Source organism: Malaya genurostris, chromosome 1, assembly GCF_030247185.1.
Source record: "Malaya genurostris strain Urasoe2022 chromosome 1, Malgen_1.1, whole genome shotgun sequence".
Classification (NCBI taxonomy): Eukaryota; Metazoa; Arthropoda; class Insecta; order Diptera; family Culicidae; genus Malaya; species Malaya genurostris.
Window position 1 is genome coordinate 32,174,947 of NC_080570.1, and position 13,096 is coordinate 32,188,042.

Here is a 13,096-nt window from a genome sequence, read left to right on the forward strand (position 1 = left end):
CCGAGTTTCCATTGATGTACTATTGAAATACTTAAATGACGGTTTCGATACATGTTTAGGTTAAATGTTCCCGAATCGATTGGTTGTTAAATTACGTTGTTAAATCACGCAGAGAAACAGAGCTTGTCCAAAATAACGAATCAGTTAAAGGATTTTTTATCAGATGTATATTGATTTCAAGCTAGAATATGATTTGAACCAATCATTTCCTCCCATCAACATTAATAATGATCTCTGTTCGATGTTAATCAAAATTTTGGTCTTGTCAAACAAAAAAAGATTTGTTCCAGCTGATAGCTATAAATCACCTATTTATTACATATCAACAAAAATAGAGTTGATATTATTGGCAATTTCTATGTTGTTTCAATTTAAATTAGTACACGATTGTTTGTGTCTAAACATAGCTAGAACAGTTACCCACTTGTACGCATCGGGCAGATTTCCCCCCAGACGGCTAGCTATGTAATTCTGGCATAATTCCGGCAAAAGTCAGTCAGCAATGCAACAACCGTTTCCGGCAGAGAATTTTGCCTAGCGGTTATGAACGGTTCTTTTTCTGTCGGGTTCTTACCATACAAGATTGGCAGAACCGTTTTGAATTAGTTCTAAATTTTAAGCGTCTTGGTTTTATTTTTTCAATAAAAAGTACATATGAAAGGCAATAAGTTTTTGCCCTTCATATATACTAATCATGGAAAGTGTTATTGCCAATAACATTGCTTTCTCACTACCAAACATACCCATATTTCAATCTCATTTACCTCGTCTCAAGATTCGTTTTTTTGTATGTGCATGCGGGATTGACGAATATCATATGAAGTCGAATGAATAAAAAAACAAAAAAGAAGGCGGAGTGAAATAAAAAAACACGTTTATTTGCACGGAGTGAAATAAAAAAACACGTGCGGACAATTTTGACAGCAGCCGGAATGTAGCCTGCACTCTGACGGTTGTCAGAATTCCTCACGGGTAGTTGAATTTTTTTAACACTCACTTTTTGGTACCATTTGATTCTACTAGATTAATTTTCTTTAACGTCACAACATCTTCACAAAAGTGACAAAACTTTCACAGAAGTACTAACTTTATAATGCAGATACGCGTGCTTCAGAATGTTATTTACACCTTATAAAACCACTAAAGTTTTTCTGTAGTCCGTCACCCACTTGTACGTGGCGGAAAGATTCCCCTCCAGACGGCTAGTTATACCCGCCAGCCAAATTTGCCGACAGTCTGCCAGAATTCCGACAAGAGTCTGGCTAAAATGCAAGAACCGTTCCTGGCAGAGAATTTCGCCTAGCGGTTATTAACGGTTATGTTTCTGTCGGATTATCACCACACAAGACTGGGAGAACCGTTTTGAATCGGTTCTAAATTTTATTACCCTTCATATATATATATTTACAATGGAAAATGTTATTGTCAAAAACATTACTTTCTCACTATAAAACATACTCATATTTCAATCTCATTTGTACATGCGGGATTGACGAATATCAAATATATTCGAACCCTAAAAAAAGGAAGAGCGAAATAAGCAAAACAAGTACAGCGAGAGAATAAGGCAATTTCGCCTGGGCAATTTCGACAGCAGCCGGAATGCAGCCAGGCTTCTGTCGCTTGTCAGAATTCCTCACAAGCGGGCAATAGATGGTGCACGGAAAATAAAAACTACCGATTATTTGACTTCTTTTTACCTAATTTTGAGTTATTTTGAATCTCTTCTTTCATTTGCTAATCCCATTGTTGTCAAAATACAAAGAGGTTGGGTTTCGTTCAATAAGCTAAAATTAAGTAATTGAGTCAATACGACTCAACTGTAGAGTAAAAATAACTCATCTTTAACTATATTTTTTGCACGTGCCTTACGAAAACTACCTAGAGCCACTTTACCTAAAATTAGGTTATTGAACGGAACCCCCAAATTAGGTGGAATGTACTTAAAATTAGTTTGCTTTGCGAATCCGTGTTTATTGGCCGTTATCACGATGTCTAAATGTACAGGTGGCGAGATAAGTCGTTTTCTATTGAGTTGCACGTAAACATCATTTCAACTGTTTTTCAAAGAAGGGCGAATCTAACACTGACAGCAAATGGAGAAAAACGTCGAAAAATGTTTCGACTTTGGTTTCAAATCCTATTCAAAAATTATCGAATATTCTCAGATCAATTTTTGATTAGTCGAAGAACTGTTGGTTTATCTTTCAAAGGCATGCAAATTTTACCACTTTCCTTCTATATCTGCTGAATAAATCAACATCAAAAAAGTTTCGCCCTTTTTCGATTTGTTTACTTCTATGCTTCCTGTGTGCATTATGCAGTTAAGCCCTTGTGCATTTTTCGTGAAATTGGCTGGCTCGTCTCATTGACTATTTCCAGTAGTGAAAGGTTCGAAAACCATCTATCATAGAGAAAATAAATAGTTTCGCCTTCCATTACTAGTAATTGAAGTATCGTCCTGCTTGTTGGCATGGAACACGAAGGGCGAACTTACGTAAACTAATGGAATGACAGTTTCGCCCTTTATAGCTCTTTTTATTACTAAGATTGAGATTTTTATAGAATCAGATTTTTAGGCAAAATTATAGGATTTTGAAGCATTTATTGGTAGGTGAGAGAAACTCGATTTGTTTACTTTTATAAGATTCGCCCATCTTCGAAAAACAGCTGAACGGAACCGTTTGAAACAATTTCCTCAAATTTCACAATATTAATCGAAAGCTTGTAGATTTGGCTTGAAAGTTATGCGAAGAGTGGAGCGTCAAAAAAAGGAGATTTATTTCTCATGTCGCTTCTAGTCTATCTACTGTTATGATTTTGTATTCTTCCACATCATTAATCAATCACTCACTGTTTTTCAGCAGTAATGTTTTAGGTTTATTCATTTAAAAAAGAGTCATAATTTAGTGCAACTTTACTAATGGCCAATGATTCGTTATTCATGTTTTTTTTATTCTAAGAGTGCAGCGAGAGTGAACGCGGAACACGGAATGATGGAACGAACATCGTATTCACTCTAACAGGTATGCTTTGATGAAAGTTCGCAGGACGTTTGCACTCTGACAAGAATCTAGTGCCTTTGACAACGGAAATGTCTTTACCAACTATAAAAACTTATTCCGGGAACAAGTTTCCTACAGCAAAAATATTTCTCGGATCCAGCTCTGTTTTGATGGCTTTCAGTAGACCAACGCCAGCTTCGGATACTGTGGCGGGATACCATTTGCTGCGTATCTTTCCGATACCGTGATGGTGTGAAACCGTTCCTCCGTTGGCCAAGATCGCCTCTCGAGCGATTGATTCCAGTTCCATAAACGTCCGGGCCGAATGCTCCGGTGAACCTAGTATTTTAACCGACAAATAGAAGTAAATACAGCAGCCAGTATCGTAGCTTTGAGTTAACCGATACGATAGTAATGGACATAAAAACCGTTGTTTACACTCGGTAATAATTATGTTTTCCACATTTTGACACAGTTGAATAGTATTATTCCAAGAGACAGAGGTTTCAAATGAATCGGCATATATACTGTGCTCGAATGCCAAATCCTACAGTTAAAAAAAAACACACTCTCAGTAATTTTACACTTCAAAAACATAACACCAAACCTACCCGAATATAAGCAGCAATAAAGATCATTCGATAGCTTTTCTCGCTACGTTTTGCACCGCCTACTATTGCACCGTATTTCGAAGCTATAGCGTAGATTTCTTTCTGCTGACAGGTCACAGTATTTCGGGTTCCTTCGAACATAACAACACACGTGACAATATCATCACAAGAATAACCAAAATATTTTTCAATATAAAAATCCTCCAGTTTCCTCGAAATTCTCGAATGCCATTTACTTGCCGTCAGTTCCCGACCGATCTTCAACTGAGTGTTGTCCATTAAGCGAACCGAGGCCGGTGTTGAGCGATTTTTAGCAACTTCCCGTACAAACTGAACACCAGTTCTGAAATTGCGAAACACCAGTGATTCAAATTTCGACACTTCTGGAAGAGGCCTCACTTTCACGACAGCCTCGGTGATGACCCCGAGTGTGCCTTCCGAGCCGAAGATTATGTGATCAATGTCGGGTCCGCAGGAAACCCGTGCTGCCATAAACTGCTTTTCCAGAACACCACCCGGAGTAACAACTTTTATTCGCACTACAAGATCTTCGATGTTTCCGTACACATTTTTCTTCACACCGGAAGCTCGCGTCGATATCCATCCGCCAAGTGTGGAAAACTCATACGAATCCGGTTCGTGGCCTAGTGTCAAACATTGCTTCTGTAGTACCCGTTCAATATCCTGACCGATGGCTCCCGACTCAAAGCAAGCAGTCAGATTCTCCTTGGACAACCAAAGCAAACGATTCATCTGTGTCGTATCGATAACCGCAATCGTACGGTCCATGATTTCTGGTGTCCGTGTTGCTCCGGAAACTGAAGTATTACCACCGACCGGAATCAGTGCAATGTCATGCTGAACGGCCAGTTCTACAATTTGAACCACCTGTTCGTGGCAGTTAGGCCATATCACCAAATCGGGTATTCTGTTGAAACGTAGATTCCGTGTGTCGTTTATATCTTCCAGGCTCTGCCCGTGACAGCGCATAAATCGGTGCAAACCTTTTTCGGAATAGTCCACTCCGACTGCTTTCAGCTTCGTAAGAAATGCTTCATTCCGTAGAGGTTCCGGGAACTCCGTTGGCTCCTTAACGATCTCGACGGGACGTTCTTCCAAATCGTAGTATGACTTATACCAACTCCAAAAGCTACCCACGTGGTTTTCACCGGCCTCGAAGTAGCGACTGCCGGAACAGTACAATCCATGCTCATCCCTTAGGAACCGTGTATCCTTGTATCCCCAACCATCCCAGCGGAACACTCTATGCCGATGCTTGGGCAGTGCCGATTTAATCTGTTTCGGAAAGGTATGTTCGCCGTTGCGGTCACCCATGCTGTAAATAAATTCTAGCTGGACTAACTGAACTATCTTCCGTGATGAATATTTGTGTTCATGCTAGAGACGGGTGTTTTCTTTAGAGTTGTAAGCAAACGTGTTGGTTAACAGTACACAACGCAGCTTTGACTCAAACATTGGCGTGATAGCCTACAACAACATGAGTAAAAACGGTGCGAACTGATTTTCAAGCTTGCGAGGAATTCTCTTAAAAAATTTGATAAAATTACCATCGTACTAAAATTTGTCGGGTTGAGTCAGTGAGCTAGCTATTGGTACAGTGACCCTATTCGGCAACAGCTCGGTTCAGCTTTGCTGTCACAAAAAAAAACAATCACATCAGCTTTGACATTTGGAAGTTCTCTCGAGCGAAGATATAAGCAGCACAAAAACGTTCAGACAAAGCAGAATTTCGATATATTGTAAAAAATCAAAATCCTGCACCGAAATTTATTATACGCAAGCGAAGGTTTCATTTATCACTAGTTGTATCTAAAAATAACCATTTTCCAGTAATAAATGCTTTCATGCCACTGGAAGATAATGGTTGAAATTAATTTATTGTGTTATAATTAAGATCAGCTCGAAATCAGCGACCATGTAATTTGTTGCTCGTCGATCCATTTATAACTGACGAAGCGTTTATAACAGATATCATGAGCTCTTTCGTACGTTTGGTGTGCAATAAAAAGAAGCGATCCTAAATAAAGAGAAGAAATTAGTGGTCCAGCAAAAATTTAAGAGCAGTCACAGTCCGATATCGCACCTACGACGGTTTGATAATGTTGACACGTAACGCATGTTCGAAGGTTGACAAATGGCGTGACTGTCAGATGGTTGCCAACTAGAGATGTCAGGTGAAATTTTCATTTCAAATACATACAGAGTTGCAAAAGTCTGTAAATTCGAAAAATGTCTGCGACTTCTAAAAGGTATGAAACACAAAACTGATTTTTACGAAATTCGCAGATTTCTACAGATTTTTAGGAATATTTCGTTAAACTGACAGGTTTTTAGAACGTTCCTCACAGATGTTCACAGATATAAACCGAAAATGTTCATCACATATAATATACAGATTTTTCCAGTTGAAACACAGATCTTAATATGGCAGCTCTGCCGCTCACAGACCTCAATAGAGACAACCGTGTCCAAATGAAATGATAGGGGCATAGTATATTGGAGAAAGTAGTGTGGTTTTCATTGATGAATAACTTTGTATGACATGAAAAACTTAAAGAAGTTCAAACTATGTAAGTTTTCTTACAAGATCTGATTTTCGGAGAACCTTTTCAGCAAATACTTTATATAATTAATTCTACTTAAGTTACTGGAATAGTAAAAAGCCTTGGTATTACATTCCTGCAGTGGAATTTGACATTCTGTTTCAACAGATTCTACGATTCTACTGACATAGAATAGAACCTTTTGTAAATCTATTTGAAATGATTTTCTGCACAACTTTGTCGAAGTTACTTAGCCCCAACGAACAACCTTTTAGAGGAATTAATCAAACAAATAAAATTTTTAAAAGATGGCGCCACAATTACGAGCGTAAAATTGGAGTTTTGAACCATTCTGCAAGAGTTGCTGTTTTCAGCAGTTCTCCAGTCAAAAAAAAAATTCAACTCGAGTGGTGAACTCAAAGAATCATAAAAAATTCAACGAAATTTCAAAGACTGATGTGGATTTTCAGACATTCGTTACCGTTTCAAAGAGAATTTGATTTGAAACAGGAACATAAAGGGTGATTTTTTCTGGTATCTTTCTGGCAACACTGTTTTTGACAGATCACGCGTGAATCGTCTTGTCTTGTGTCATAATCAAATTTGTCCAGTTGGGTCTACAATTTAATCATGAATCGTCGTTTGATCTATAATTCAATCATGAATCTGGTTCTGGTTCTTCGTTGTAGAAAGATTCACTTTTTTATCGATAAACTGTGGTCAGCGACGAAGCTCATTTCTGGTTGAAAGGTGTGTGGAAACCAGCCAGAAGCATGACAAGAACTACCAATGCATCCCAAAAAAGTCACCGTTTGGTATGGATTATGGGCCGGTGGCATTATTCGTGATATATCGGCCGATACGACGGAGAGAATGTGATGTGATGTGATGTGAAGTGAAGCCACCATCAGTTCAAGGACTTGCCAGTGGATGCGGGTAGACTTACAGTAGCCCCGATATGACTCATCCATTCACCTTCTTACTATAGCTGTTACCGAAAAGCGAACAAAAAGGGTTGGGCGGATACGTAAGTAGAGTCACTTACTCGTATTCCGCGGGAATAAAAGATGCTCTTCCAACCATAATATCCAGTGCATGGATGAAGCATATCGCTATACATGCTTGAACCCGCCTGATGGTTTGTTTGAGAAGGGCGCGTCAGACTCATTTCAAACCTTCAGAAGGAAACAAGTTTCCTTCAAGTGACTTGGGCTGGCTATCCACAATCCCTCGTCCAGTCATCAATTCGTCCGATGCCCTGATGCTCCCTCCCCTTTACGCCCCCGTGCAAAATGTTTTATATTGATAAATACAATGAAACATAGTGTAATGAAATTAATATAACATAAAATGATATAATAGATTACAAAATAATATAATACAATGTCATACAATATAATATAATATATTATAAAACATGATATAAAATAACAGTCAATGTAGAGAGTCAGTTATGCTCTTCTATCTTCGCAATACTGCAGGAAGTAGAATATTTCTCTTCTAATAACAATAATAATATCCACATCTATAAAAATAATATATGTTATTATTATTGATGACAAATTAATAATAATAACAATCAATATAATAATGAAGATAACAACAAAAAACAATATAATATAGTACAATGAATTATATAATAAATAATAGAATAAATAAAATGATATGTTGCGATATGCTATGATATTATATTACTCATTCTGCCATCAACGCATTCCATCGACCTTTTGTCACCACAGACACACGGGTAGGCATGAAACAGGAACCAGTGAGGACCAAGCTCACCTTGTGACGACCTTGATATTTAGTTGAAAGTTACTTTAAAAATGATAACTTATAAGGAAAACAAATTTATATTTTGCGCAGAGGTACGTAGTACTACTCATAATCAACCCTACAATATAATATAATATAATACAACATAATGCGATACAATATAACATAACATAATAGAAATATAATATAACATAATATAATAAAATATAATATAATATAATACAATATAATATGATATAATGCAATGCAGTATAATACCATACAACATAGTATTTAATAACATAAAATAGGGTAAGACGATAATATATGAAATAATATGCTATGATACAATATAACAGGTAATGTCGCAATGTATGTTACGCTCTTCTAATAATAATAATAATAATAATAATAATAATAATAATAATAATAATAATAATAATAATAATAATAATAATAATAATAATAATAATAATAATAATAATAATAATAATAAAAATAATAATAATACATGATGTAATAAACAACACAATTATATGTAGTAATATACTATGATAAACACTGCACTTTAGGATGGGCTTCAACCTACAAGCCATTTCGCACCCTCTCATTCTGCTACTAACGCAGAAGGCGATAGCACCCAGTCGACGCCGTTCTATTGACCAAATGTCATCATAGACGCTCGGGGAGGCATGAGATAGGGACTTGTGAGGACTTAGTTATCTCACCATTTGACGACCTCGGCCGATACGACGGAGAGAATGTGCCAAAATTAGACCTTGCTCATTGGCCATCTGAAGCGGAGCCGCAGTCAACATTTGCATGAAATCATCTTCAAACATTATACATTATATTGATCATTCTATCAATTCCAATAATGAATTCATCGATTTTCTCTTTTTTTGAAAACCAAATACTACACCTCTTAAAAAATCATCCTTTATTGGAAAACTTACATCCTAAACGTACATGAAAAGAAATCCGTTACTGCAGTCATAATTAATAAATTATGAAACCAATCATTTTACCTTCTCATGAAGTCATGATACTTGTTCATGATTTTATGATCAAAAGGATTCAAATCATTTCTGTAAAAAAAAATTAATCATGGTCAGAAAATGCGTCATTTCAATTTAATAATTTACCCTTTTAAGACTTAGTTCTGACTCCAACTGCGTCCTTTAGTTCATCCAATAGCTAAATTTGAATAGACATGATGTGCTGATACAAACAAACTCGAAATAGTTGATGATAAAATAATATAAAAAGATCAGCTTATTTTATAATTTATAGCAGTTAATCGTTTCGTTCAAACAATATTCTTCAGTATATTTATTAATAAATGACGAAATACCTAATATGATATTTGAAAATAAGAGGAATATGCTTGAATAAATTCAAATCGTTGTGACTATATTAGAAATATATTGGGATAAAGTATTCATTAAATAAAAGTGCAAATAACTTGACAATTCATACCGTTCTCAGAATTTGGTTTTACAGTGTCAATATTGTGGATGACACATCTTTGTTTCAAATTTTTTTTGTCTTTCCCACCTATTGAAGAAACCCCCACCCCTCCCTTGAATGAATCCTGCACACGGGCCTTGATATTACAATAACAGAATTATATATTTTGTTGCTATTTTCTTACGCAGACTTTGTTATGATTTTTGATATTTTAACTCTTATTCCAAACTAAATAATGTTAATTTCTGCCATTGAGATGTTTGATTTTGCTTTTCTCATATAGAAATGTTATGCAATCACTGTGGAAACCGACTTTTCCACCGGATGTCATATACCATTCGACTCAGCTCGACGAACTAAGCAAATGGCTGTGTGTGTGTATGTAACAGAAATGTGCACTCGATTTTCTCGCAGATGGCTGAACCGATTTTCACAAACTTAGATTCAAATGAAAAGTCCCATAGGGTGTTATTGAATTTTACCCGTATCAGACTTCCTGTTCGGGAGTAACGGGGTAAAACTCACTCGACGGGTACGGGGTAAACTGCACTCGATTTGCTCAGAGACCGCTCAACCGATTTTCTTCAACTAAGATTTAAATTAAAAGCCTTAGAGCAAATTCAGCAGCTAGAAGTTCTATATGGAAGATCTATAATAGAGCAGAAACTGGAACAAACGTATCCCCAGCAAGCCGTTCTTGTTTCATTTATTCGACTAGTTCTTCTGTCAAATTTAAAACTGGTCTACGTTGCCGTTCTATTTTTTTTTGTATATTTGACACACGAGTAAAACACTGCTAGGGTTGTCAGTTTTTCTTGTTATAAAATTCAGATTTAAATTTTGTAACTGACATAAATTATGCATCTAGAACTAGAGCACTACTGAATATGCCCTTATAGTTCCATTGGATTCCGGTTTCAGAGTTACGGGATAAAATGAGCAAAATGAACTAAAAACGTTTCATCGATTTTTTCAGAGACCGCTCATCCAATTATCGCTAGCGTAGGTTCAAATGAAAGGTCTTACAACCCCACTACGTCCTACTACGGTACTACGTCCGATTCCGGAATTACCGACTGATAGGTATAAAAATTCCATTTTCAGGGACGTGTTATTTATACATGACACGTAAAACTCAATCAAATACATTCAAATAGCCGTATATCTCTTGAATTGGACAGATTTGGTTAGTTGATGACCAAATACATTGATTTTGGATATACCGGATCTTCGTTCCAGATTCCGGAAGTATTGAAAAAAAAGTTATCGTGTACTCCAAACCGGTAATCACTCCCATTTCTTAGAAACGGCTGAACCGGTTTTCATAATCTTAGATTCGAATGAAAAGTCTCTTGGTCCCATAGTCTGTTATTGAATATTATCCAGATCAAACTTTCGGCTCGGGAGTAACAGGGTAAAATGTACGAAAATATGAAAAAAGTTCACTCGATTTTTTACGAGACCGGTCAACCGATTTTGTCGCCATGGAGCACCTTTTCAAGATTTACCCTCTGAGAGAGTGTTAAATATTCGATCGTGAATATCTCTTGTTGTATACAACATATAAACATCATTTTTGTCTTTCTCATATAAAAAGTTATGCAATCATAGTGAAAAACGACTTTAGAATGGTGGCCCGTAGGGCCGAGTGTCATACACTATTCGACTCAGTTTTTCGAGAAGCAAAATATCTGTGTGTCTAAAAAATTCTAAAATGAAGGAATCACGTTTCATAACACAATTTCATTTAATTCATAATTGAAATCTTAAATTTTAACACATCAAACCTGAGTTTATGTTGCAAATATGTTATGCCCATCAATGGAAGGGGCGTCACGTTTTAATTTCAGTAAAATTAGTTCAAATAGTTCGTGATACGAGAAAAACACTGTTTTTCTTAAATCATGACTCGTTTTGCTCATTTCTAGAATTGGAATTTTGTCCATGTACTGTCCTCAGCTCTTAAAAATGTTGGCGCTTAAAAAATGTCTTGAAGATATCACCAATTTTCAAACTTTGACTACGGATGTCAGTAAAATTTTACTGACTTTCAAACAGCTGAACATTCAGTAATCTGTGCAGTAAAAGTTTCATTTGCTGAATGATCGATAGACTTCGAACTGTCACAATTCTACTGACTTCTTCATCATTCAATACCGACGTTCGGCGAAATTTACAAAACAATCCTCAAATATGTAAACGTCTTGACCCGTAAAGTATTACTGTTTTTTTTTGGTAAATTTTATTGGAGATCTGTGAAAGGAAGGAGCAATTTTGTTTTCAAACATATTTTCATGCGATTAATTAGTAGTGTTTGAGTGTGATGAATGAATTTAATTACATTTGCTCTCTAGAAATTAATTATACAAATAAAATGATCATATATCATTCCGATGCAATTCAGTAGAATATGGAATCACCCATCATATTTTCAGAGTGCTGAAATAAATAGTTGTAGAAGGCTTTTTGAATATATTATCCCAGTTAAAACTTACCGCCTTACTTATTATCTATTTTCCGTACAACAATCAATTTGCACCACTATTTTTTACAGCTCTAGAAGTTTTCACATCTTTACGTCCGAAAATGACTTTATTTGACAGATCTGTAATTCTACTGAACATTTAGTGATGATGACTGAAATTCTATTGGTAAAACTTTTACTGAGTTCGGCAAAAGAAATGTCATTTCAGAGTTCATAGACGGTATCAGTAAATGTATTTAACATAGGATTTGCCGATATTCAGTAGTTCTTTGGCAGATGACCGTAGGCTGGGTAAATTTTACGTATCTTTCAGCAAAAATAATATTTTACAGATCATTACCGCAAAAATTATTACCGATCACCAAAAGAGAAATTTGATGTACATTGCAATGTAAACAATGATACACACTAATCACCTGCTATTGAAACGGCATCTGAAAATAACAGAATCAAGATTAGGCTTTCTGGGACACCCTAAAAGGGATGGAAATAATAACACGAAAAAATAAAAATTGTTTATTGCAATAAAGTGAAAATCTACTGTCACTTTGACAAACCGCAATCAAACCAACGACGACACGACCTGCCACTCGAGTATCAAGACTGTATCGAAAATTTAACTACCCCTCAGTAACTGGTAATGTCAAAACGGATTTGCTTGAAAAAATGTTGTAACTGGCAACACAAGTTGGTAAATTGTTGATTTTGAAAAACAGTTACCAGTAGCCTTGGTAACTACGTATGGAATGTAAACAAAAACAAGAGATTCTCACTTAAAACGAAACCACTGAGTGTAGTTGGGTCACTGTCAGGTATTAAATTTATTATTTCAGAGAGTTTTGAGTCATTTTTTATTTAATTTGTATCTTTTTTTTAAGAACTGAAACAATACAAAAAATAGTATATCTTACGATGGAAGATTTTGCAAATTATGCAAGATTTCTACTAAAATCTGGAATTTCAATTTCTCCGTTTTCGATCGCCTCTCGTTCTTGTTGCTTTATTAAATCGAGCGCATCCTTACGATTTAAACCATAATTGCTCATGAAAATTCGGATGGCCCATTCCCATATAAGAACAATATCAATAAATTCCGTAAACTACAAAAATATATGAAAAATGTACAATATTACTTTATTTATGCTTTTATTACCCCCCCTTTTTGTTGTACTGGAACTATTTTTTCGTCCAGGAATTAAGCCATGT

General features: G+C 35.9%; 1 protein-coding gene across 1 annotated transcript; it reads right to left on the reverse strand.

Annotated features, from left to right (window-relative positions):
• Nucleotides 1-3,117: 3,117 nt before the first annotated feature.
• LOC131428301 (alkyldihydroxyacetonephosphate synthase-like) lies at nucleotides 3,118-4,951 on the reverse strand. Its single transcript, XM_058592182.1, has 2 exons — nucleotides 3,617-4,951; nucleotides 3,118-3,552 (listed from the first exon to the last, which is right to left on the reverse strand). The coding sequence occupies exons 1-2, from the start codon at nucleotides 4,949-4,951 to the stop codon at nucleotides 3,118-3,120; spliced, it is 1,770 nt and encodes a 589-aa protein (XP_058448165.1).
• Between the last annotated feature and the right edge of the window lie 8,145 nt (nucleotides 4,952-13,096).